The sequence below is a fragment of the Limanda limanda genome, chromosome 1, assembly GCF_963576545.1.
Source record: "Limanda limanda chromosome 1, fLimLim1.1, whole genome shotgun sequence".
NCBI lineage: Eukaryota > Metazoa > Chordata > Actinopteri > Pleuronectiformes > Pleuronectidae > Limanda > Limanda limanda.
Window position 1 is genome coordinate 24574440 of NC_083636.1, and position 25938 is coordinate 24600377.

At 39.0% G+C, this 25938-nt stretch overlaps 4 protein-coding genes across 7 annotated transcripts; 3 read left to right on the top strand and 1 right to left on the bottom strand.

The window, feature by feature from the left end:
• Positions 1-1738: 1738 nt before the first annotated feature.
• On the top strand, positions 1739-7247 carry LOC133005079 (ubiquitin-conjugating enzyme E2 L3-like). Its single transcript, XM_061074668.1, has 4 exons — positions 1739-1835; positions 4969-5064; positions 5504-5690; positions 5917-7247. The coding sequence occupies exons 1-4, from the start codon at positions 1809-1811 to the stop codon at positions 6069-6071; spliced, it is 465 nt and encodes a 154-aa protein (XP_060930651.1). The 5' UTR covers positions 1739-1808; the 3' UTR covers positions 6072-7247.
• A 1385-nt stretch (positions 7248-8632) lies between these two features.
• On the top strand, positions 8633-11083 carry LOC133009555 (ubiquitin-conjugating enzyme E2 L3-like). 2 transcript variants are annotated; one of them, XM_061077081.1, is made up of 4 exons: positions 8633-8659; positions 9852-9947; positions 10299-10485; positions 10700-11083. In XM_061077081.1, exons 1-4 carry the CDS (start codon positions 8633-8635, stop codon positions 10852-10854), a joined length of 465 nt encoding a protein of 154 aa, XP_060933064.1. In that variant the 3' UTR covers positions 10855-11083. The 2 variants fall into 2 exon arrangements, with proteins under 2 accessions (XP_060933064.1, XP_060933071.1); XM_061077088.1 differs by lacking the exon at positions 9852-9947.
• A 2377-nt stretch (positions 11084-13460) lies between these two features.
• On the top strand, positions 13461-15867 carry LOC133009768 (ubiquitin-conjugating enzyme E2 L3-like). 2 transcript variants are annotated; one of them, XM_061077302.1, is made up of 4 exons: positions 13461-13487; positions 14677-14772; positions 15140-15326; positions 15541-15867. In XM_061077302.1, the coding sequence occupies exons 1-4, from the start codon at positions 13461-13463 to the stop codon at positions 15693-15695; spliced, it is 465 nt and encodes a 154-aa protein (XP_060933285.1). In that variant the 3' UTR covers positions 15696-15867. The 2 variants fall into 2 exon arrangements, with proteins under 2 accessions (XP_060933285.1, XP_060933292.1); XM_061077309.1 differs by lacking the exon at positions 14677-14772.
• A 1803-nt stretch (positions 15868-17670) lies between these two features.
• ckmt2a (creatine kinase, mitochondrial 2a (sarcomeric)) lies at positions 17671-24678 on the bottom strand. 2 transcript variants are annotated; one of them, XM_061072857.1, is made up of 9 exons: positions 24530-24678; positions 22311-22509; positions 21991-22086; positions 21655-21876; positions 19976-20061; positions 19440-19563; positions 18762-18896; positions 17959-18084; positions 17671-17787 (listed from the first exon to the last, which is right to left on the bottom strand). In XM_061072857.1, the coding sequence occupies exons 1-9, from the start codon at positions 24676-24678 to the stop codon at positions 17671-17673; spliced, it is 1254 nt and encodes a 417-aa protein (XP_060928840.1). The 2 variants fall into 2 exon arrangements, with proteins under 2 accessions (XP_060928840.1, XP_060928832.1); XM_061072849.1 differs by lacking the exon at positions 19976-20061 and adding an exon at positions 21340-21425.
• Positions 24679-25938: the final 1260 nt, after the last annotated feature.

Below are 25938 nucleotides of genomic sequence, written 5' to 3' on the forward strand. Positions count from 1 at the left end.
TCTCATTTCCTCGATCTTCTGCACTGTGGAGTTTAGTTGCTCAGGTGATTAATCTGAATTTTACTCTGATCACTCTGAATTTGCATTACAAGATATGCAAACCCCTGCTAATGCACAACATGGGTCAAACATGTCTTATTTCATGCATGGCTGGGTGTTTCTTTGCTATATTCTTGTATAACTTATTCTTCCTTCATGACTTAGGAAAAGGCTCCTGTATGACATAGAAGATGAGTCTTCTATGTCATCAAAGGAGCCTTCTTCATTTTGGAGAGTTGGATTCCAAGACACTCCCACAACTCCAGCTTGTAGGGTAGAACATAGTCTTGGTCTATATACTGGTATATATCGAGTTTAATTTTTTTGATCTAGCTATGGTTAGCCTATTTCTCTTTCTTACTAGTAATTGATTGTAAAATAAGACTAACATGCAGCAGATGTGCAAAAGCAGCTGTGTGAAATGAATGGTAGGTGTTTCGTTGTGAATACATACTTTATGACCCATGTTTTGCATTAGAAGGGTAGTGATACAAAAAGGATTTTTATTCAAAAAGTAACATGACAATTAAAATAAGGATAAGTGATGATCAAAAACAAGTTAATTTGGGAATACCTGAAATACTGAATGATATACAAAATTAAAATAAAAACTGAGCTGGTTCACTTTTGACCCATGTTGTGTATAAAAGGGCTAAGCTGAAAGAATAACACTTATTTGGAAACTTAGTATTTAACTCCAGCCAGGCTTTATGTCAAAAACATTAGAAAAGATTCATTAAGCAAATAATTCCTTATTGTCAGTTTGCTTAAATGTCAGAGTGTCAGTGGTCATAGATTCGTTTGATGTCTTAGACTGTTGCAAATGTGAGAGATTTATAAGATCTATTGAGAAACAAGAGTGTTTTTGACCTGAACAGATCTAACAGTCTGTATGTAGTGATGGTGATAGCACCATCCACTGCCAAAAGGAGGTAAGCCTCGTTTTAGAACTCTAATTCGATTTACATTCAATGTTCACCTTGTGGTCTACAATTGATGGCTTGGAACGTTATGCGTGATTAGTAGGCCTGATCAAGGGCCGCGTGACGGACACAGGAAGTGACGTATTTATCTGTCCCGAGAGGCACACAACGCACGCAGCATGGAGCTGTTCCGAAAGGTCGCTGTTCTCCCAATGGTTCGCCCTCCCCCCCCCCCCCATCAGGTCCCGAGATCAGAAGTGCTTGTGCCCGCACAGTGCTGCTCGCGGCCCTAGTTTTAAAACTATTATTCTAAAATTCTTTGGCATTTTCTGATGTCCTATTCTTTATAATGCCTTATAACTAACTGACAGGCAAAAACTCCATTTGTGTCATTTAGAGTTTATGTTCAGTAGTTTGTCATATTTAAATCCTTAAAGATATATGCTCATAAATTACAGTAGTACTTGTGAAAACATTGTTTATACTGTATATATACATACAAATACAGGTGTGGTTGGATCTATAGCAAAATCCTGGTATTTGGTAACTAGAGGCTTGTTAGGAGAGCAGGTCAGTATTATGTTTTGTTTCTTTTTAAATAAAAATAAAATATCCACTTCTGGTGCAAATAAACGAGTCTCTGGTTGAAATGCTTCCCCTCCTTGTAATTTACAGTCTGACAATCATCCTGGCCGATAGGTGGAGGTAGTGAGCCGGGATGTCGACTGACAACCTCATAAAAACAAACTCAAAAGAAGTCGATGAAGGAACGGAAAGAAACAGGAAGAAGAAGAAGAAGCAGAAGAAGACGACGACGACGACGACGACGACTAGATCGGTGGCATAATGGCTGCGTCCAGGAGACTAACAAAGGTAAAAACAAATAACAATATACGTACAGTCAATCAATTCTACGTCGAGAGGGTTCACCCTACTTGTGTCGGCTGTGTGTGTGTCGCTAAAAACCCGTCAGCCGCGTGTAAATGTCTTTTCGTTCATGTGCTCGACGAAATGAAAGGACCATGACGTCCGACAGACGGTGACTGGGGGAACTAGTTAGTTAGTTGGAGTGAGTCAGCAGCAAAATTGTCAGACAGCAGCGGGCGGACCACGCGTCGTTAGCCGAAGGGCGAGCCGATGAGTCGGCGTGTTCCTAGGAAATGAAGCCCCGGGTTCCACGAGCCGTCACCGTGTGGAGAGACGCGGCCGAAAACATGGAGACTTTAGGCCGGGGCGTGACTTTAGACCTCAGCGCGGAGATTATTCTACCAAAAAACCTTAATTAACGAAACAACTACATTCAGACTGTGAATCCATAAATGTATCAACGGGAAAATATCCGTTATTTTCGATTAAAAGAATCCGAGTTATGTCAGTCAGTCCTTCCTATCTGAGGATTCGCTGTTTTTCACCGTTTTTTTCAAAATTTCAACCATATTAGGCTCAAATTTAATAATTATGTTCTTTAGTCATTCTATAACAGGCCAACTTATTTTACTGACTGGTACATTCAATTAAGTATCATAAAATTGTGAAAAATATGCACAGTTGAGTTGTAAAGTGTTCGCAAATTACATATTATTGTTAATCAACAAACATACTAGTTATTATTCAGTGAATATGTAAATTTAAACCTTACAGTCAGTCAAATTGTCTACAAATGTTAATGCAATGTTCACAAAAAATTGAAAAGTGCAAATTAAATGGTCAAAGTTTGGGCTGGATGAACTAGTATATAGTTGTCACAGCCTGAAAATGTAACAAAGGTTAAAATTTTGTTTTACTTGAGTGTAATAGACAGTAAATTACTTTCTCCGGAACTTCAGTCTGATAGTTTCAGTTTCAATGCCATTTACCAGCATTTGGTTTTGATTTACAACAAGGTCCCTGTGTTAAAAGTTAGTCAAGTGAGAACATCAGTCAAGTATTTTGTTTCCGCTTCTGAATTCCCCACACAGATACTAACAGGAAGTAGAGGATTTAGTAGAGATATACTTCTGCCTTTCAGTTTAAAGTATTTACTTAATGACACTGCAGTAAAATTATCTGAGCTGCAAGTGGAGCTACAAATATTAAGAATTGCTGCTTGAAAAAACACATGGTTATATTATTTTCTTAGTACAATCACTGACTAGTGTAACTCTGGAGCATCACAGCTGATTTTTTTTGTGTTTTTCTAACTAAAGAACTTACATTTTTTTCGTATGTCCTACAAAAACACTAAAGAGGTTTCCTGGGTTGAAAATACATCCTGTAAATATGAGTTGATCATCTTTTCTGTCATGGAGGGGACTTAATTTTATTAGATTTTGTTTTCACTCAGTTTGAGGGATTTAGAAATGTCTTTGGGTGTTGTGTTTAATTTGGTTTTCTTTGTGACTCGCCTGTAATAATACATGAGAGGCACCCACTGAGGCGAGGGTTAGTTGCTCATCACATGGTAAAGCCATGCTGAGCTAAAATCATTATTACATTAGTTAAGTAACAAAAATATTGGTCATTATTTTATTCAAGAAGAAATGCCAAACGTTGGCTGGTTATAGCTTAAATCAGTTTTCTGACAACTAATCCATTTCCACCAATTAGTGTTGCATGGTATAGAGATACTAGAAAGGTATCGCGATACCCAGCTGTTAAAACGGTTACAGTACCTAATGTTATTAGTATGGGTACGCAATAAATGATGCCCGGGACAAATCGGCTGCAGAAGGGCAGATATCTGGTGGCACTGCCTCCCTTAGAGCTACTCCCCTTTTTAAGGAAAGCGTTGAAAAAGTATAGGTACCATTAATTCATGACTTGTTATTTATTGGTATCTGAACAAACATTTTGGTATTGTGATTCGTGACAGCACTTCGACCAAGTTCACACCTATTTGCACATGCACATATTTACTAGTACATTATTCAATGGAAATGGATTATTTAAATAAATAGTAATTAATCAGATGTTGTTGTACCATCACCTTTGACTCTGAGAACTTGTGATAGGACCAAATTGTTTGATCGATGGTAATAAAAACAATCAATAGTTTCTGACATATTGCGATGAAAGCAGATCAATATTAATGATATTTATATATATATATATATATATTGATAACAAACTTTGTTAGGGAAGTCTGTCATGAAGCGCTCACATTCCCAGAAACATGTGTTGCGTTATGAATCACTGACTTGACTATCTACCACAGAGGTCTCCATGATATTTACAGTGTTGTTGTTCATTGTACAGAAGGAGAATACATTTTGTAAGCAGTCAAAATGAGCAGAGTGGATCTGACTCATTGTGGAGAGAGTGACATAACTGTTTGACTGGACTCAGTACGTCAGGGACGTATTACAATGCTCTTAACTAGTGGGCATTTGAAACATTAACATAATTCTATATCATAAAAGTGGATGTTAAGGCAGCACAGTTGCATTAGGCTATACAGGTGCAGCTCACAAAGTGGCCACAGAGAGTGCATCCTCCATGAGTGAGTGCTTTCCCATTGAAATGTTCTGATACCATTTTTCCACTCCTGATACTGAGTACAAATCTGATACTGGTGCATTTAGAAAAATAACAACTTATGTAATGTATATAAACATCTAAGTAAATCTAGGAATTTACAACATCCCTCGAATCTGAAGTCTTGAATGCAGTAAACGTCATGGTATCACTTCTTGGACTTTCCAGTATAAAATATAACCATATTGCTGACATTTTATCTAGCTTGCCAATCTGTATTGCCAGTGGCAGTACAGCGCAACTGCTGTTGGCTGTGGAGATGCAGAATTGATTTCCAGGAAAAAGAAACTGCGGTTTTATCTGGGTGAAATTAATATATCTTAAAGACATGGAATCGGATTGGTTCATAGTTTCAAGTACTCGACCATGCTCAACCAGGCATTTTCAGCAGTATCTGAGGCATTTCCAATGATGTTATTGGTATGAAAACATCTGTAATTTCCCAGTAATCAGATCATTTTATCCCATTTGAAATCAACTTTTTTTCTTTTAGGAGCTCGGTGACATCAGGAAATCTGGACTTAAGCATTTCCGCAACATTCAGGTCGACGAATCAAATATCTTAACCTGGCAAGGACTAATTGTTCCTGTAAGTATTCAACTATTACTAAAGTGATCTTTTTAACTTCCAGTTGAAATTGTATATTTTGTGTCCTGCAACAGCATTCAATTTATATCCTGTGCTCTTTTCTGACAAGCATTCAAAAATCAATTTTACACGATGAAACAATCACTTTTAAGAGCCTGTAAAAACAGGGTTTTCATTTTAAAATTAAATGGCTTGAAACATTAAGCCAGAGATGGTTATTTATACCAACTCGGGATTCTAACTTCAGAGCTGCTATCATCTAATCACAGACACGGATAAACCCCTCTAGCTGCTGGGAGCAAAAGGATCATTCCTATTACTACCTTTTCAATATTAATAAGAACACTTGAGGGGAAAAACGTTAATTTTGAGTTTGAAAAGGTTGAATAATGTGATAATTATGTTTTATTTTTTTTAATAATTCTTATTTTGGTCCAAGGATTGTCCTCCATATGACAAAGGAGCATTTCGCATTGAGATCATCTTCCCTGCCGAGTACCCCTTCAAGCCACCCAAGGTCACTTTCAAGACAAAGATCTACCATCCCAACATTGACGAGAAGGGTCAGGTCTGCCTGCCTATCGTCAGTGTGGAGAACTGGAAACCAGCCACAAAAACCATCCAAGGTAAGAGAGGAGGGGGTGTACTGTTCACAGCTTGTTTCTACTGCCTCCAAGTGGCCAATAATCTGCTATTGCAGGTTAAAAAGGTGGAAAAGTTCAAACAGAAATTCCTCACTGCTGTTTGTGATTATCTACAGTTTTTTTCGATAGGTGTGTAAAACCCTCAAATAAGAAAATGGGAACCTTTTTTTAACAAGTCACATGTGTTACCATTCCTTCTCTCATCCAGTGATCAATAATCTCATTGCTCTGGTGAGCGTCCCCCAGCCCGAGCACCCGCTGAGGGCAGACCTGGCAGAGGAATACACTAAAGACCAGAGTAAATTCATGAAGAATGCCGAGGAGTTCACAAAGAAACACAGTGAAAAGCGACCTATGGACTAACGTCACCACACTGACACTCACGGCTGTTGGCCTCCTTTCTGTTTCCTGTTGAAAAAGCTCACCCTGATTCTCTGTTCTTATCTCGAAAACCACACAGAGTTGCCCAGATTTGTGTACCTGCATTGTTTTAGCACTCTGCACCACTAATAGAGGATTGTGTTTTCTGTTTCACTTTGCCAAAAAAGAAAGAAAAAGCAGTACTTTTGGTGAATAGGCAGGTTCTGGCCTCTAGGTGTCACCTTTTGATTTGTTGATGACTTCTTTCTACTGATTTCTTTTTAGAAAAACAAGAAAATTGTCAGAGGTGGCATCCTGCAAAGTTAAATATCAGGAATAATTAAAATGCTGTTCTTCTTACTTAAATGTTGAATGTGTTCTCAGATTGACCATTAGTTCATGCAGACATGTTTACAGATTTTATAGCTTTGTTTTCAGAAGTTTAAACCATGCAGCATCCAATGCTGTTTGTCTATATCTTTTCTCCTTATTTGCTTTTTGGTTCCGTCTGTACTCTGTAAAATCACCTATTGCAGTACATGGAAAAGTTTGTTGATGATTCAGAACTTGTAAAAAAAAAGTTTATGAAATGCAACAACCATTTGTCTTTGTATTTTGGGAAAGAAATCCCTTCGAACTATTATCACTCCTCCTCTGTTGGCCTCCCAGGAAAGTACACACAGTCAGCGAGCATTACATTACTTTTTAAGCAGGTGGGGAATTGGATGTTTTTGTTTTGTTGATATAACTACTGGATGTCTGGATACCAGACATAGTTCTTTGGGCACGTCACAGTTTCTTTTGTCTGTTCTGGCATCTTTTGTGATAGAAATAAGACAAACCCTTTGTTTTAGAGCTATTGTTAACACACAGGGTTGATCTTCTGCACTGTTCAATGTCACCTAATCACACTCACTGACAATATTGTCATACTAGGAGCAATCTATAGAAAGCGCTGATTGGTTGTTGGAATTGCAATTGGTTTTCCGTCTGCTGTTAATGTTTCTGTAATCAGCAGTTGAACAGCGCTAATTTAAAAGCTTTCCTCATCAATAAACACCGGTGGCTGTTGAATCCTAGCACAGCAGCAGCCCGCTCTTTGCTGTCAACACATCCAGCTGCAGGTGGTAAACAGAAGGTCTTCATTGAATAAAGATCTGTGATGGATGCTTAATCAAACTTGTATTTCTTTTGTTTATCATCTTCAGATATTATGTCTTTGTATTAACTGCAACAAATTAGAAACAGTGCCGAATTTCATACAGAGCACACAGTGGTTTGATGACCCTAAAAAGTATTTGAGTTATATTAAATTATGGAGCCCCTGCACTGCCAAAATGTAGTAAAAGTTATAAAAAGACTCGGGTGCAAACAGGAATCTCATGCCACACAGTTAAAGACTGAAAATTATAAACATAAATTAACGTGTAACCAACTCATCTACATTGTATTTATTTTACATCTCTTCTACACTATTGTATCAAGAGGAGACGGTTTTATGACCTTAAACAACAAAAAATGAAACCAAACATGGCTTCTAAGAATCCATTCACTAAACCACCTTATGGAAACATGATGACATGACTTACAACACCATCTATCGTTGCATAACTCCTCTCAGGACTACATGTCAGTCCCCAACCAGCAGATGTCTACAGAATGTGTGTGTGTGTGCACTGTTTAACAAAGAAGTGATTCCCTCAGATAAGAGAGGCCCACAAACTATAACTATCAATGAATGTCCTAACAAGTAAAGTTATTCATCAAAGCCTGATATATCTTAATCATCCCTAAAAAAACATTTAAATACACTTGATACACTGGGTCACATGTTCATTCATCACCATGAACACACACACACACACTGTAGTGTCATTCAGTATTTCAGGTATTCCCAAATTAACTTGTTTTTGATCATCACAAATCCTTATTTAAATTCTGTTACTTTTTGAATAAAAATTTTATTTGTATCACTACCCTTCTAATGCATAACATGGGTCAAATATTACCTATATTCATTTCCTTTTTAATTTCATGCATGGCTGAGTGTTTCTTTGCTATATGTTTGAAATAAATATATTTGATCCTTTAAAGTATTCATTAAAAATCTTGTTTTGGATTTGTACATCCCTTTTACACACATGGGTCAAAAATGACCCATACAGTACATATTCACAACGAAACACCTACCATTCATTTCACACAGCTGCTTCTGCACATCTGATGCATGTAAGTCTTATTTTACAATCAATTACTAGTGAGAAAGAGAAATATGTACAATACTAACTAACTGTTAGCTAGCTAGCTTCTTTCCTTGCTGCCTAACCATAGCTAGATCAACAAAATAAAACTTGATATATACCAGTATATAGACCTAGACTATGTTCTACCCTACAAGGAGGAGTTGTGGGAGTGTCTTGGAATCCAGCTCCAAAATGAAGAAGGCTCCTTTTATGACAAAGATGACTCATCGACTATGTTATAAAGGAGCCTTTAACTAAATGATGAAGGAAGAATAAACAGCAGAAGAAGACAAAGACGACGACGACGAGATCGCTGGCATAATGCCTGCGTCCAGGAGACTCACAAAGGTAATAACAAATAATAATATCCGTTAATTCAATCAATTCTACGTCAGGATGGTTCAACTGTCGCGTTTTTTTTTTATCACAAATATGAAAAGAGCCGGTCTCAATTTTAGCCATGTTGAGCTAAAATGATTATTACATTAGTTAAGTGATAAAAATATCAGTCATCATTTTATTCAAGCAGAAATGCCAAACGTTGGCTGGTTACAGCTTAAATCAGTTTTCTGACTACTAATCCATTTCCACCAAGTAGTGTTCTATGGTATAGCGATACTAGAAAGGTATCGCGATACCCAGCTGTTAAAACGGTTACAGTACCTAATGTTATTAGTATGGGTACGCAATAAATGATGCCCGGGACACATTGGCAACAGAAGGGCAGATATCTGGTGGCACTGCCTCCCTTAGAGCTACTCCCCTTTTTAAGGAAAGTGTTAAAAAAGTATAGGTTACATTTATTCATGACTTGTTATTTATTGGTATCCGAACAAACATTTTGGTATCGTGACAGCACTACCACCAACTTGACACCTATTTGCACATGCACATATTTACTAGTACAGTATTCAACGGAAATGGATTATTCAAATAAATACTAATTAATCAGATGTTGTTGTACCATCACCTTTGACTCTGAGAACTTGTGATAGGACTAAATGATTAATTGTTTGATTGATGATAATAAAAACAATCAATAGTTATTGTCATATTACAATGAAAGCAGATCAATAATAATGATAATGGTTACAACAATAGTTAATATTGATATTGGCTGAGATACCATATGGGATATCATTGTACTGGTTTGTTAGGGAACTCAATCATGAAGCCCTCAACACTCGCATTCCCAGAAACGTGTGTTGCGTTATGAATCACTGACTTGACCATGTACCACAGAGGTCTCCATGATATTTACAGTGTTGTTGTTCATTGTACAGAAGGATAATTCATTTTGTAAGCAGTCAAAATGAGCAGAGTGGATCTGACTCATTGTGGAGAGAGTGACATAACTGTTTGACTGGACTCAGTATGTCAGGGACGTATTACAATGCTCTTAACCTAGTGGGCATTTGAAACATTAACATAATTCTATATCATAAAAGTGGATGTAAAGGCAGCACAGTTGCATTACATCTCTAATTTCCCAGTAGTCAGATCATTTTGTCCCATGTCAAATCAAAAATGTTTCTTTCAGGAGCTCGATGACATCAGGGAATCTGGACTTAGGCATTTCTGCAACATTGAAGTCGACGAATCAAATATCTTAACCTGGCAAGGGCTCATTGTTCCTGTAAGTATTCAATTATTACTGAAGTGATCTTTTTAACTTCCAGTTGAAATTGTATATTTTGTGTCCTGCAACAGCATTAAATGTATGTCCTGTGCTCTTTTCTGACAAGCATTCAGAAATCAATTTTTATATGATGGAACAATCTATTTTAAGAGCCTTTTACAGGGTTTTCATCTTAAAATTAAATGGCTTGTAACATTAAGTCTCTGACTCGGGATTCTAACTTCAGAGCTGCTATCAACCATTTCTAAATATCCCTCTGACCTATTCCAACCTTTTCAATATTGATAAGAACAGTATGAAAAGGTTGAGAAATGTGATTTAAATTTGTTTTTGTTATTTTGGTCCAAGGATTGTCCTCCATATGACAAAGGAGCATTTCGCATTGAGATCATCTTTCCTGTCGAGTACCCCTTCAAGCCACCCAAGGTCACTTTCAAGACAAAGATCTACCATCCCAACATTGACGAGAAGGGTCAGGTCTGCCTGCCTATCGTCAGTGTGGAGAACTGGAAACCAGCAACAACAACCATCCAAGGTAAGAGAGGAGGGGATGTACTGTTCACAGCTTATTTCTACTGCCTCCAAGTGGCCAATAATCTCCTATTGCGGGTTAAAAAGGTGGAAAAGTTCACACAGAAATTCCTCACTGCTGTTTGTGATAATCTGCATTTTTTTCCAAAGGTGTGTAAAACTCTCAAATAAGAAAATGGGAACCTTTTATGTGTGTTACCATTCCTTCTCTCCTCCAGTGATCGGTGATCTCATTGCTCTGGTGAGCGTCCCCCGGCCCGAGCACTCGCTGAGGGCAGACCTGGCAGAGGAATACACTAAAGACCAAAGTAAATTCATGAAGAATGCCGAGGAGTTCACAAAGGAACACAGTGAAAAGCGACCTATGGACTAACGTCACCACACTGACACTCACTGCTGTTGGCCTCCTTTCTGTTTCCTGTTGAAAAAGCTCACCCTGATTCTCTGTTCTTATCTCGAAAACCACACAGAGTTGCCCAGATTTGTGTACCTGCATTGTTTTAGCACTCTGCACCACTAATAGAGGATTGTGTTTTCTGTTTCACTTTGCCAAGAAAGAAAGAAAAAGCAGTACTTTTGGTGAATAGGCAGGTTCTGGCCTCTAGGTGTCACTTTTTGATTTGTTGATGACTTCTTTCTACTGATTTCTTTTTAGAAAAACAAGAAAATTGTCAGAGGTGGCATCCTTCAAAGTTATATATCAGGAATAATTAAAATGCTGTTCTTCTTACTTAAATGTTGAAGGTGTTCTCAGATTGACCATTAGTTCATGCAGACATGTTTACAGATTTTATAGTTTTGTTTTCAGAAGTTTAAACCATGCAGCATCCAATGCTGTTTGTCTATAGCTTATCTCCTTATTTGCTTTTTGGTTCCGTCTGTACTCTGTAAAATCACCTATTGCAGTACATAGAAAAGTTTGTTGATGATTCAGAACTTGTCAATAAAAAGTTTATTAAATGCAACAACAACCATTTGTCTTTGTATTTTGGGAAAGAAATCCCTTCGAACTATTATCACTTCTCCTCTGTTGGCCTCCCAGGAAAGTACACACAGTCAGCGAGCATAACATTACTTTTTAAGCAGGTGGGGAATTGGATGTTTTTGTTTTGTTGATATAACTACTGGATGTCTGGATACCAGACATAGTTCTTTGGGCACGTCACAGTTTCTTTTGTCTGTTCTGGCATCTTTTGTGATAGAAATAAGACAAACCCTTTGTTTTAGAGCTATTGTTAACACACAGGGTTGATCTTCTGCACTGTTCAATGTCACCTAATCACACTCACTGACAATATTGTCATACTAGGAGCATTCTATAGAAAGCGCTGATTGGTTGTTGGAATTGCAATTGGTTTTCTGTCTACTGTTAATGTTTCTGTAATCAGCAGTTGAACAGCGCTAATTTAAAAGCTTTCCTCATCAATAAACACCGGTGGCTGTTGAATCCTACCACAGCACCAGCCCGCTCTCTGCTGTCAACACATCCAGCTGCAGGTGGTAGACAGAAGGTCTTCATTGAATAAAGATCTGTGATGGATGCTTAATCAAACTTGTATTTCTTTTGTTTATCATCTTCAGATATTATGTCTTTGTATTAACTGCAACAAATTAGAAACATCAGTGCCGAATTTCAGACAGAGCACACAGTGGTTTGATGACCCTAAAAAGGATTTGAGGTATAATATTAAATAATGGAGCCCCTGCACAGGCAAAATGTAGTAAAAGTTATAAAAAGACTCGGGTGCAAACAGGAATCTCATGCCACACAGTTAAAAACTGAAAATTATAAACATAAATTAACGTGTAACCAATTCATCTACATTGTATTTATTTTACATCTCTTCTACACTATTGTATCAAGAGGAGACGGTTTTATGACCTTTAACAACAAAAAATGAAACCAAACATGGCTTCTAAGAATCCATTCACTAAACCACCTTATGGAAACCCGATGACATGACTTACAACACCATCTATCGTTGCATAACTCCTCTCAGGACTACAATGTCAGTCCCCAACCAGCAGATGTCTACAGAATGTGTGTGTGTGTGCAGTGTAGGAGAACTGGCAGAATCTTACATGTAGTTTAACAAAGAAGTGATTCCCTCAGATAAGAGAGGCCCACAAACTATAAATATCAATGAATGTCCTACTAACAAATAAAGTTATTCACCAAAGCCTGATATATCTTAATCATCCCTAAAAAACATTTAAATACACTGTTGTTACACTGGGTCACATGTTCATTCATCACCATGAACACACACACACTGTAGTGTCATTCTGTATTTCAGGTATTCCAAAATTAACTTGTTTTTGATCATCACAAATCCTTATTTAAATTTTTCCTGTTACTTTTTGAATAAAAATCATTTTTGTATCACTACCCTTCTAATGCATAATATGGGTCAAATATGACCCCTTTTCATTTCCTTTTTTATTTCATGCATGGCTGAGTGTTTCTTTGCTATATGTTTGAAATAAATATATTTGATCCTTTAAAGTATTCATTACAAATCTTGTTTTGGATTTGTACATCACTTTTACACACATGGGTCAAAAATGACCCATACGGTACGTATTCACAACTAAACACCTACCATCCATTTCACACAGCTGATTCTGCACATCTGATGAATGTAAGTCTTATTTTACAATCAATTACTAGTGAGAAAGAGAAATATGTACAATACTAACTTACTGTTAGCTAGCTAGCTTCTTTCCTGGCTACCTAACCATAGCTAGATCAACAAAATAAAACTCGTTATATACCAGTATATAGACCAAGACTATGTTCTACCCTACAAGCTGGAGTTGTGGGAGTGTCTTGGAATCCAGCTCTCCAAAATGAAGAAGGCTCCTTTTATGACAAAGATGACTCATCGACTATGTTATAAAGGAGCCTTTAACTAAATGATGAAGGAAGAATAAACAGCAGAAGAAGACAAAGACGACGACGACGAGATCGCTGGCATAATGCCTGCGTCCAGGAGACTAACAAAGGTATTAACAAATAATAATATACGTTAATTCAATCAATTCTACGTCAGGATGGTTCAACTGTCGCGTTTTTTTTTATCCCAAATATGAAAAGAGCCGGTCTCAATTTTAGCCATATTGAGCTAAAATGATTATTACATTAGTTAAGTGATAAAAATATCAGTCATTATTTTATTCAAGCAGAAATGCCAAACGTTGGCTGGTTACAGCTTAAATCAGTTTTCTGACTACTAATCCATTTCCACCAAGAAGTGTTGCATGGTATAGCGATACTAGAAAGGTATCGCGATACCCAGCTGTTAAAACGGTTACAGTACCTAATGTTATTAGTATGGGTACGTAATAAATTATGCCCGGGACACATCGTCTGCAGAAGGGCAGATATCTGGTGGCACTGCCTCCCTTAGAGCTACTCCCCTTTAAGGAAAGCGTTGAAAAAGTATAGGTTACATTTATTCATGACATGTTATTTATTGGTATCCGAACAAACATTTTGGTATCGTGACAGCACTACCACCAACTTGACACCTATTTGCACATGCACATATTTACTAGTACATTATTCAACAGAAATGAATTATTCAAATAAATAGTAATTAATCAGATGTTGTTGTACCATCACCTTTGACTCTGAGAACTTGTGATAGGACCAAATGATTAATTGTTTGATTGATGATAAGAAAAACAATCAAAAGTTATTGTCATATTACAATGAAAGCAGATCAATAATAATGATAATGGTTACAACAATAGTTAATATTGATATTGGCTGAGATACCATATGGGATATCATTGTCCTGGTTTGTTAGGGAACTCAGTCATGAAGCCCTCAACACTAACATTCCCAGAAACGTGTGTTGCGTTATGAATCACTGACTTGACCATGTACCACAGAGGTCTCCATGATATTTACAGTGTTGTTGTTCATTGTACAGAAGGAGAATACATTTTGTAAGCAGTCAAAATGAGCAGAGTGGATCTGACTCATTGTGGAGAGAGTGACATAACTGTTTGACTGGACTCAGTATGTCAGGGACGTATTACAATGCTCTTAACCTAGTGGGCATTTGAAACATTAACATTATTCTATATTTTAAAAGTGGATGTTAAGGCAGCACAGTTGCATTACATCTATAATTTCCCAGTAATCAGATAATTTTATCCCATTTCAAATCAAAAATGTTTCTTTCAGGAGCTTGGTGACATCAGGAAATCTGGACTTAGGCATTTCCGCAACATTCAGGTCGACGAATCAAATATCTTAACCTGGCAAGGGCTCATTGTTCCTGTAAGTATTCAACTATTACTAAAGTGATCTTTTTAACTTCCAGTTGAAATTGTATATTTTATGTCCTGCAACAGCATTCAATGTATGTCCTGTGCCCTTTTCTGACAAGCATTCAGAAATCAATTTTTATATGATGGAACAATCACTTTTAAGAGCCTTTTACAGGGTTTTCATCTTAAAATTAAATGGTTTGTAACATTAAGCCGGAGACGGTTATTTATACCAACTCGGGATTCTAACTTCAGAGCTGCTATCGACCATTTCTAAATATCCCTCTGACCTATTCCTACCTTTTCAATATTAATAGGAACAGTTTGAAAAGGTTGAGAAATGTGATTTAAATTTGTTTTTGTTATTTTGGTCCAAGGATTGTCCTCCATATGACAAAGGAGCATTTCGCATTGAGATCATCTTTCCTGTCGAGTACCCCTTCAAGCCACCCAAGGTCACTTTCAAGACAAAGATCTACCATCCCAACATTGACGAGAAGGGTCAGGTCTGCCTGCCTATCGTCAGTGTGGAGAACTGGAAACCAGCAACAACAACCATCCAAGGTAAGAGAGGAGGGGATGTACTGTTCACAGCTTATTTCTACTGCCTCCAAGTGGCCAATAATCTGCTATTGCAGGTTTAAAAAGTGGGAAAGTTCACACATAAATTCCTCACTGCTGTTTGTGATAATCTGCATTTTTTTCCAAAGGTGTGTAAAACTCTCAAATAAGAAAATGGGAACCGTTTATGTGTGTTACCATTCCTTCTCTCCTCCAGTGATCGATGATCTCATTGCTCTGGTGAGCGACATACAGCCCGAGCACCCGCTTAGGGCAGACCTGGCAGAGGAATACACTAAAGACCAAGGTAAATTCATGAAGAATGCCGAGGAGTTCACAAAGGAACACAGTGAAAAGCGACCTATGGACTAACGTCACCACACTGACACTCACTGCTGTTGGCCTCCTTTCTGTTTCCTGTTGAAAAAGCTCACCCTGATTCTCTGTTCTTATCTCGAAAACCACACAGAGTTGCCCAGATTTGTGTACCTGCATTGTTTTAGCACTCTGCACCACTAATAGAGGATTGTGTTTTCTGTTTCACTTTGCCAAGAAAGAAAGAAAAAAGCAGTACTTTTGGTGAATGGGCAGGTTCTGGCCTCTAGGTGTCACCTTTTGATTTGTTTATGATTTCTTTCTACTTCTTTCTTTTTAGAAAAACAAGAAAATTGTCAGAGGTGGCATCCTGCAAAGTTAAATATGTTTACAGACATGTTTACAGATTTTATAGTTTTGTTTCAGAAGTTAGAACCATGCAGCATCCAATGCTGTTTTTCTATATCTTTTCTCCTTATTTGCTTTTTGGTTCCGTCTGTACTCTGTAAAATCACCTATTGCAGTACATAGAAAAGTTTGTTGATGATTCAGAAACTTGTCAATAAAAAGTTTATGAAATGCAACAACAACCATTTGTCTTTGTATTTTGGGAAAGAAATCCCTTTCGAACTATTATCACTCCTCCTCTGTTGGCCTCCCAGGAAAGTACACACAGTCAGCGAGCATTACATTACTTTTTAAGCAGGTGGGGAATTGGATGTTTTTGTTTTGTTGATATAACTACTGGATGTCTGGATACCAGACATAGTTCTTTGGGCACGTCACAGTTTCTTTTGTCTGTTCTGGCATCTTTTGTGATAGAAATAAGACAAACCTTTTGTTTTAGAGCTATTGTTAACACACAGGGTTGATCTTCTGCACTGTTCAATGTCACCTAATCACACTCACTGACAATATTGTCATACTAGGAGCATTCTATAGAAAGTGCTGATTGGTTGTTGGAATTGCAATTGGTTTTCCGTCTGCTGTTAATGTTTCTGTAATCAGCAGTTGAACAGCGCTAATTTAAAAGCTTTCCTCATCAGTAAACACCGGTGGCTGTCGAATGTCAGCGAGTATTACATTACTTTTTAAGCAGGTGGGGAAATGGATGTTTTTGTTTTGTTGATATCAATAAGAGGCTCAAAATGAGGTGTTTCCAAGAAATACAAATGTCTTAACAGCCGAGCCCTGAAAACCCCAAGGTCCAAAACATTAATTTGCTTGATATATTCATTAATATTCATTATATAAATGTACTTGTCTAAACAGGAAAGTCGCGTCTTTCAGCATCCTGCTTATAGAAGTGAGGAGCCAAATATCTTGTGGTTCAAAGTTTCAGGGTTTCATTTAAAGCAGAGACAAACACCGCAGCGCTTGAATTTGAAAAGATTGGTGATTGTCGTTATAATTATTAAAAAAATATATACATTTACTTTACTATTGTGTTACTCAGATACAGATTCCATGGCTGTAACCGAGGTGTATTGAAACATTCCACCCAAAACTGTCATGAGCTGCTGCAGTGCTTGGCTTACATTACTACAAGGAGCTTATTTACAAAAGTAGTGACCCACTTTCCTACTTGTCCTCATTCCAAATTTGACAGTGATGTAGAAGACATGTGAACAAGTCCCGGTGGTGTAGCTGTAGCTATAGCTGTAAAAGAAGAAAGAAAAGGAAGCCGTCTGGAAGAATGAAGGAGGATTTGTGAAACAGGGTTAAATAACACATAAGAAGAAGAAAAGTAAGAAAAGTCCAAAATACAGTGTCGTTTTTTCTATTTATCGTTGATTTTATTGAAAGTCGGGGTTACAGTGAAGACCTTAAAGTGAGGTAGAATTCCCCCTAACAGCAGATCATATCTTAGATAAGGCTACCCTAAAGTTTTGTGGGAGGAGTAAAGAAAGGACCTCCTCTGCAGCAGTGGACGCTGGTCATTCTTAGGTTTCTCCCCTGGCTCAGTGTGGGAGGGAGCACCGAACTGAGCGCTGACCTCCATCTAACATCGGACGCACCGGGAGTCCAGCATCTATTTCCTAAACTGAGCAACGGGAGCTGGGACTTTGATGTCATGGCCCTTCTCCAGCTTCTTCTCACACTCAATCAGGTAGTTGACTCCATCGACTAGCATCTGGACGAGCTCCACCTGCAAACACACACACACACACACACACACTCATAAAGTTCATTCTACAGCAAAACAGTGACTCAGATCAGCTATTTATGAGTCTGATGATGGAAATGAAGTTCCCCGAATAACATGAACACATAAACAGCATGAAAATATATTTCTTAATGTATCATGACTGATCCTCACCTCAGATTTTCCCAGACGATCGTTGTTGGATATGTCAAAGGTGTCTCCGGTAGCAGCCGTGTCCACCCCGCCTGTGCCTCTCTTCTGCAGCCGGAGGTGGTCGAGGATTTTGGAGAAACGTTGGTCCTGCACAGGGTTTTCAATCATTTGTTACATTGGACAGTAAATTGTAAAAGAAAGATTGAAGAACAAATGCTAATATACCATATACTTAATTATATTTGAATTCTTGGTAAAAGCTTTGGGCTAGAGTTGAGATTGTGTTGATTCTTGACCTCAATTTAATGAGCTTCCTCTGCAGACCACATTTAGAGTCTGGTTTCATTTCTTCACACAAACAGAATTAAAAAAGTTGTTGGGGACAATTTTTTATTTGATACTAATCCACATTTTGTGCAGCAGGACAGTGTCTATGTGGGACTGATTCAAAATAACTACAGTGTGTCTGTGTGTGTGTTCATGGTGATGAAGGAACATGTGACCCAGTGTAACAGTGTGTTTAAATGTTTGATAGGAATGAATAAGATATATCAGGCTTTGAGGAACAAACTTTACTTATTAGTAGGAGACATTCATTTAACTTTAGTTTGAATGGAATTTAACATCAATAAAACACAGAATATCACAAAATGTTTTAAACATTTTGCAGAAAAATGGAACTTTAATGCTGCAGACGATAAAATTAACCAGACAGACTATTCTTGTTAACTTGGTTAAAGTTGTGTCTGTGGATGTTCCTACAGAGTTGTGACTGTTACGAAGCGCAACAGCTGCTGAGTCGTCTGAAAGTGTGCATGTATTACCTGGCTGAGTTTTGGCAAGCGTACGTGCACGCCCGCCCTCAGGCCGGTGCCCAGGTTGGAGGGACATGTGAGGATATAGCCCAGATGCTCGTTCCACATGAACTCCCAGCCTCTCTCCTGGATCAGATGCTCCACCTATATGGGATGTGACATGCACAGAGTTGATCAGTCACTTATATTTCCAAATTTGGCCCATTTGATTTGTTATAATTACAAATGCTCCAAGATCTTATTTTACATTATTGCTAAGATAAAAAACTTGAAATATGTTTGACATTAAAGGTCCAGTGTGTAGGATTTAGGTGAAAGGGATCTATTGTCAGAAACTAAATATAGAATAACCCTGATATTGATTTCAACAGTGTGTTTCACCTAAATTGTCTTTGGCTTTACCCTAAATTAGCCCTTTATGTTTAAATACTCTATATTTAAATACTTTAATTAACATGTTCTCCATGTTTTTTACAGTAGATCAAACTGGACAAACTTAACTCATTTTGAGTTTTTATGACAACTGAAGTAATGACACTTATCCTGAGGGGAACATGAATGTCCACATGCACAAAACCCCCTGGTAACCCCCACAATAGTTGGTAAGATATCATATTTTTACACAAAGTCCACATCTATTATCCTGTCTTTGTGTTGGTGTTTGTGTTTTTGTATGTTCCTCTCTACCTGTTTGAGTCCTCTGCAGAATCTCTCAAACACTCTCTTCATGTTGCCTCCCTTCTCCATGGAGATGACTCTGGTGTGGTCCTCCTCGTTCACCCAGATCAGGAAGGTCTTCTCATTGTTGTGCCTGTAGAAATCCAGCTACAGGAATTAAATAAAGAGCTCTCTGGGAAAATAGCTGCTTTCATTTCCAGAGAGGACTCACATAGGGTCATGAAGGAGCAGACTTTCTTATAGTCATTCATATATTCATGCTACTTTGAAACATACACACACACATGCTACTACTGAGCTTCACAAGATGTAGGAAGATATTTAAAAAGTTTAACAAATCACTGGCACGTAAGGGTATTGCAAGAGGGTAGGTAGAGCAGGCAATTGCCTAGGGCCCCAAACTAAAAGGGAGCCCCAGGATCCATTTTGCCTAGGGCCCCCAAAGTCCCTTCATACACTCCTGCTGTCATGACTCAGCATGTAGAGGCTAGAGTGTAAATGGTGACACAGCAGACATGCAGGCAGGAGAGACGAACAGACCCTACCAGATGCCCCTGGCGTCTGGCCAGTCTCTGCCCATAAAGGCACAGGTCAACAGTGGAGAGACAGGCTTGTCAAACAGGAAGTGGTCCTGAAGGTGGGTGGGTACAGGGAGGCAGGTTGAAGGAGAAAACACAGGGAGGGGATGTTAAAGAGGAGTAGAAGGATTGTTTTATAGTTTGGTGAGACAGCAGTGGTGGAAAGTAACTTAGCAGTGGTGGAAGAAGTACTCAAATACTTTACCTAAGCAAAAGTATCTTTATGTAGATTATGTGTAAAACATACTCTGTTACAAATAAAAGTTCTGCATTAAAAAACTACGAGTAAAACAACGTAAGCAGAAAGATGTGAAAATCCAAGTTGTGGTTTGGTCCCTTTGACGCCTGTATTATTATACATGTATGTTAAGGGTTAAGGTTAAGGGAAGTCTTTATTGTCCACAAGGGGCAATTTGGTTTGCAAACAGTGGTCATACAACCAACACACAACTCATACACATCATAAGAGTGCATGGAATACATAAATAAATATAATAAACAAGAAGTCATCATGAAACTAGTTATATAACTGAGGGGACTAATGATCTCAAATATATTTATGATTTGGCTTTCCAATAGTACGTGTACCTCCTTACTGATGGCAGAAGTCAAACTTCTGTTGAGGGTCTGGTAGGATGACCTTTGCCCTCTAGTGGCTCTAACTTGGTAAACATGGCAGAGATCATTTAAGTTATCATTAACAAAACATGATAAAAATATTTTCAAGAGTGAACTGCTGTTTGGAGGACGTCAGGATGCAACATGGCTGGAGACACTGATTTCCTCTTTCATCTTCAGTGTGTTGTAGTTTAAAAGCTTGTTATATCATCCATAACCTAAGAACTTTATCTTAAAAGTAACTAGTACCTACCATAAAATGGAAATAGTGAAGTAAAGTACAAGTACCTCAAATTAGGGACAGCAGTTGAGTAAATGTGCTTTATTTTGACCACTTTACTCACTGGTGATTCAGTTCTGATTTTGGTACTTCTGTCTTCAGTATTTATCTGCAGGTTGGCATGGTTACACACGGTTATTAAATTCTCAGTCATGTAGCACTTTGAATGTTTTCCTTGAAAGTAATTTGACAGCAAAGCACTGCTAATTTTCCTTGTGTAAAAAGTCTGAGTGCTTCTCCCTCCACCACTGGAAGAATCTACAACCTCCCCCTACAGTGGAGAGCAGGAGAACTAAGTGAATGAGTGCACGTCACCGAACAGGAACTCTAGGACAGGAAAAGGGCATGTGGGTCATTAAAGTTCAGGGTGAGAATGCTTTAAACTGCATTTCCTTTATTTCCTCTGGATATCACAGAACAACATCAGCCTTACCAGATGCCCCTCGCGTCAGGCCAGTCCCGGGCCATGAAGGCCGATGTGAGTAATGGAGACACAGGCTTGTCAAACAGGAAGTGATCCTTATGTGGCGCAGCATGAGACGGTCAAAGCAGAAAGGTCAATAAAACTGAACCTACATTACCTCCTGGACTATGCGCATTTATATTGCAAGCTGTCAATAATGTGATTTGAGCAGGGGGAAAAGGAATGGTAAGAAATGATACAGCAGATATATAAGAGTGGTCCGAGATCTCAGGGACAAGGGAAACAATTTTCTTGCTCCTTTGAATAAGCCAAGATGAAACTCACATCAATGAGCTGCTGCTGCTGCTTATCCGTCATGTCCCCCAGGCTGTAATACTGCCCAGCCAGGTCTTCCTTCAGGCCGGCCAGGGCCGTGACAACCACTCGCTCCACCTCGCGGCGCTCGGCCCTCGAACAGGCGGGGGGGAGGCTCAGCCCGCGGATACTGCGTCCGGTCCTGACACGGGACGAAAGGACGTATTTCTCATCAAACACGCCGTTGGTTATCTGGAAATGAGAAAAGAAAATATGAAAAGTATTTTGAAGAAAATATTTGATAGGTTCAGGAAATGTATGGATGGAGGGGTAAGGGAGTGGTGGGGGGGGTAATGATGGAAACACCTTGGAGGCTTCCAGATCAGTCGGGTGTATCATGGTTCTGGGGTCGTAGCCGTTGTGCCTGTCTTTAATGATGGGGTCGAAGAGCTCAGCAAACACCTGCAGGGAACAGTTCACAGGTCAAGTGTGGAAGTCTGGATTCAAAAGTGTGTGTGTGTGTGTGTGTGTGTGTGTTGGTGTAGAAAGAATGAGTTTATTTTAATAAAGTCAAGTATTCATTTCCAAGATTAAAAAGGAACTTTTAAGCCATACACTAAATTTTGGAGTCATTCATTGATTGATAGATTGATTGAGAACAAACTGTGACCTTCGACCTCTCTTACCTCGTAGCTCTCCTCGTCACCAGCCACACACCCCACCGTCTTGATGAAAGGATGCCCGGGGTTGTCCACTCCAGTTTGGATGGACTGGTCCAGGGTCCAGTTGTTGGGGGTGACCTTGTCCCTCAGTCTGGCATAAATGGCCGGAGTCAGAGAGGCGGCCATGCAGTTGTTGTGTTTCCTCAGGTCAGGGTAGTCAGAGCTACAGGGGTATAGACAAGATTTTGTGCTTTCAATGCAGATTTGCTTTTAAAGACTTTCTACACCCATTCCATCAAACATCACATTCTAAAACCTTTTCTTCCGATCCCATCCTAGCATCCAGTTTCAAAAGGAAGGCGCTCTCAAAATGTCACTGTCATGAAAACTAAATTCTGACTTCCATGAGAAGGAGACCCCAGGACTTTACAAGTCAGACCCCAGACAAACAGAAACCAGCCAGTGCTCCCATCTTGTAAATAATAGTTTATTAATTTATTAGTCAACTGATATCAAATAAGTTGGAAACAGTTTAGATCATCTTTAAAATGTTAAATTCATATTTTAAGCATTAATACCAAAACGTGAATTGGTTCAATACAAATATTAGCTACTTTTCACAATTCAGTGACAACATAATTAAAATTTTGGTGATTTTCAATTCTAATCAGTAAACATAAGCAATTTAAAATACATCAAGCTGGTCTTAAGGGACTAATGATGGACACTTGATCTGACATTTCATTGACCAGACACCCTATTGAAAACAAAAAATAGTGATTGTAAGCAGCCTTACAGTACTTGTATGATGGTGTTTTCTGTATATTCACAAATTCAAATGCTCAAAAACCTCTGCTCTGACACAGGCTCAACACCAGGGCCACATCCTGGAGGACTGAAGACCAGTCCCAGCTGATGTTCTACTATTTACTGGTGCAAATTTCTGACATATCAGTCAAGTGTGGAGACCTGGATGATGTGGAGTTAACCTGGGTTTTGGGGGCGGGAGAGAGAGGCTGTGAGTGTGCAAGAGATAGAGAGAGAGAGGGTGAGGGAGAGTGAGTCAAAGGTAACGCAGAGGAAACCTGAGAGCGTTGGTGATACCACAGGATGATGCCAACATGGCTGGTGTGCCCTCTCCATACTCACTGGGTATGTGCTGACATGAAACGCACTGTCACAGCGGGCCTCAAAACACATCTGTTGATTCTGTACAGTTTCACTTTTGAAAAAACATACAAATGAGCTCATGAAGTATTTCTACTGATGTCGCCTCAGTTGCTTCTCTGGTCGAAACATAAAGCAGTGAGTCACTCGTCTGAAATGTGCAAGTGATGTGAAGCACGTAGTCAGTGTCTGTGTTGTCGGGGCAGATAATAACAGAGCTTGGACCACTGGGTGACTCATCAAGGCCGTCCATCCACTGGAATTTGAGAAAAACCCAGCGAATGATGCCTCCTACTGTTCTCCGCCCAGTTGCGGATCTAGGTTTTTTTTTTTAAATCAGGGGCCAAAAAGAGGCCACAACTTATTTACAATGTAAAGGCCCTACGTGGAGATTTTAACTGGTTATGGAAAAGTCTTATTTTAATATTGCTACCTATGACCTACAGAAGAAAATGAGACTATCAGGGAGACAAATTGACTTTTTCTATGAACTATTCTTAATGTCTGTGGTCTGGGAGGAGCAACGATTTACTGCAGTGAGACTCCAGGTCTCTTTTACAAGCAAGATGGATGAGATCACAATGAGAATTATATTACATTACCTCATTGCTATGCATCCTGCAAACAGCTGTGTGTAATGTTGTGGTTTGATATTCCAGCCAACTTTAAGCTCCTATACATTAACTGACTTGGTATACTCTCAGGTGGGATGTTCCATTTGCCCACAAGAGAATGGGGGAATATGGATTTCTCATACCTGTGTACATGTATTTATTCTCTATGGTTATGTTAGATCAGTTCTAACATTGTTAGAAGATTGTGTTAACTGATAAATGGGTTCTTGTTTAATGTATCTTCATTTTTATATTAATATGTTGATTATTTTGAGCTGTGGCGGGTGCCCAGGAATCTCTCTCTCTCAGTCTGCATTTGAAGCAGAGAGACAGTGTTCTGAGAAGAGGATGTAAACTGATGCAGTCCTTGTTTCCTGTTACATCATTACAGTAAAGAACCATCCGCCCCTGACTCTGCCTCCTTCTTACTGTATATGTGGCCTTCATGTTAGCCTGTCTTACCTGGGAGGATACAGCATCTTCTTCGCCTCGGCAGCAAGAGAATTGTTTTCATTCAGCAGGAAGCCAGTCGCCAACGTTCCCGCGCCCAAGCTGGCCAACAGCACAGCCGTGTTGCGGCCAGAGATCATTCGTGTGAAAGAGTTTGCCATCTCTCTGCTTGTTCTGTTCAGACTCTGTCAGTAGAAAAAGAGCTGCGGAGAAAGAGAGTCAGTGTATTGTTAAACTCTTCAAATGTGATGAATAAAGAACAAGGCAAACAATGTGGAAGTTCATGAAACAGCACTTAAGATTAGAAGGATTGACTGAAGCCTTTTCACAGGGTCACATGTGCATGGCCACCTGCCAACTCGACACGTCCAATCATATTTGTGAAGGTGTACAGTACCGCCATGATATTTTCACTATGTCACAGTATTAATTATATTTTAGTATGTCATTATTTGCTATTTTAGTTAGATTTTATCTTTGTAATTTTGTCTGTCATTATACACTTACTTCCCAGGTTGTAACCACGAGCTCACGACTTTGCCAACTAACTGCTGCTAAGACAGTGCCCCCCCAGGCACAGGTTTCTGGTCGATACATTAACAAGATTAGTGGAAAGAACCGTGGCAGATGCTCTTAGCCTCTTAGCATTATCACAGACTCACAGTACCAAAGAATGGCAGGTTTCATATGACCACTTACGCTTCAGTCATTACTAATACCCAAAGAAGTGCCGGTGATGGAGGAAAGAGGAGGCAGCTCTCATGCCCGGCTGGAAATAAGACCACAACCTTCAGATTAAGTCCATCAAAACTGATCCAAATTGTTACATTTGATTAGGGTTTCATAAAACTGAAAGGTCATTTTCCAGCCCGTCCTTCACAGAGACCATGCGGCTGTGTCTTAATATAGAGGGAAGCTGTGAAGACGTCATTACTCCTGTTAATCCTGGTCAGAGGTGAGTCTTGGCCAATCAGTCCCCTGCACTGCTAACTGGGGTGGAACACATTCACCCAGTAATTCGTGTGATTATTTTATTTACTGACTCTTTATCCCTGTCTCTTTTTCCTGCCTCAGTCTGTGGAGGTGAAGGACTCTGGCCTCTTTGGGTGATATTATTTATAGATCACTGGACAGGCAGTAGTGCTGCCAGGATCCACTGTTTGGCCAAAACCCAAACCGTCTCTGGCTCAGGACTCGGTGACATTCAAACCTGGTCACAAGACCGGACCCTCATGAGGCCAAGTCAGCTGGACAGAGGGATGGAAACAGGGAAGGAGGAAGGAAAATAACATGGAACAGCAGAGATGGTAAAAAAAAAATAGGATAAAGAGAATTATCTCCTTTTCGATTGTCGATTATTTGTTATGTAAGTTGCAACAGGAAACATCTTCCCTGGTTGCATGATACAAGTGTCCTCTGGT

Excerpts from the sequence above, each read along its gene's own strand:
- LOC133009768 (XM_061077302.1), top strand. The coding sequence starts at position 13,461 with ATGCCTGCGTCCAGGAGACTAACAAAG. Across the intron at positions 14,773-15,139 it reads GGCAAGGGCTCATTGTTCCT|GATTGTCCTCCATATGACAA; the intron begins GTAAGTATTCAA and ends TTTTGGTCCAAG. Across the intron at positions 15,327-15,540 it reads AGCAACAACAACCATCCAAG|TGATCGATGATCTCATTGCT; the intron begins GTAAGAGAGGAG and ends TCTCTCCTCCAG.
- LOC133005079 (XM_061074668.1), top strand. The coding sequence starts at position 1,809 with ATGGCTGCGTCCAGGAGACTAACAAAG. Across the intron at positions 1,836-4,968 it reads CGTCCAGGAGACTAACAAAG|GAGCTCGGTGACATCAGGAA; the intron begins GTAAAAACAAAT and ends TTTTTCTTTTAG. Across the intron at positions 5,691-5,916 it reads AGCCACAAAAACCATCCAAG|TGATCAATAATCTCATTGCT; the intron begins GTAAGAGAGGAG and ends TCTCTCATCCAG.
- LOC133009555 (XM_061077081.1), top strand. The coding sequence starts at position 8,633 with ATGCCTGCGTCCAGGAGACTCACAAAG. Across the intron at positions 8,660-9,851 it reads CGTCCAGGAGACTCACAAAG|GAGCTCGATGACATCAGGGA; the intron begins GTAATAACAAAT and ends TGTTTCTTTCAG. Across the intron at positions 10,486-10,699 it reads AGCAACAACAACCATCCAAG|TGATCGGTGATCTCATTGCT; the intron begins GTAAGAGAGGAG and ends TCTCTCCTCCAG.
- ckmt2a (XM_061072857.1), bottom strand. The coding sequence starts at position 24,678 with ATGGCAAACTCTTTCACACGAATGATCTCTGGCCGCAACACGGCTGTG. Across the intron at positions 22,087-22,310 it reads GTGACGAGGAGAGCTACGAG|GTGTTTGCTGAGCTCTTCGA; the intron begins GTAAGAGAGGTC and ends TGTTCCCTGCAG. Across the intron at positions 18,897-19,439 it reads TCTGCAGAGGACTCAAACAG|GTGGAGCATCTGATCCAGGA; the intron begins GTAGAGAGGAAC and ends CATCCCATATAG.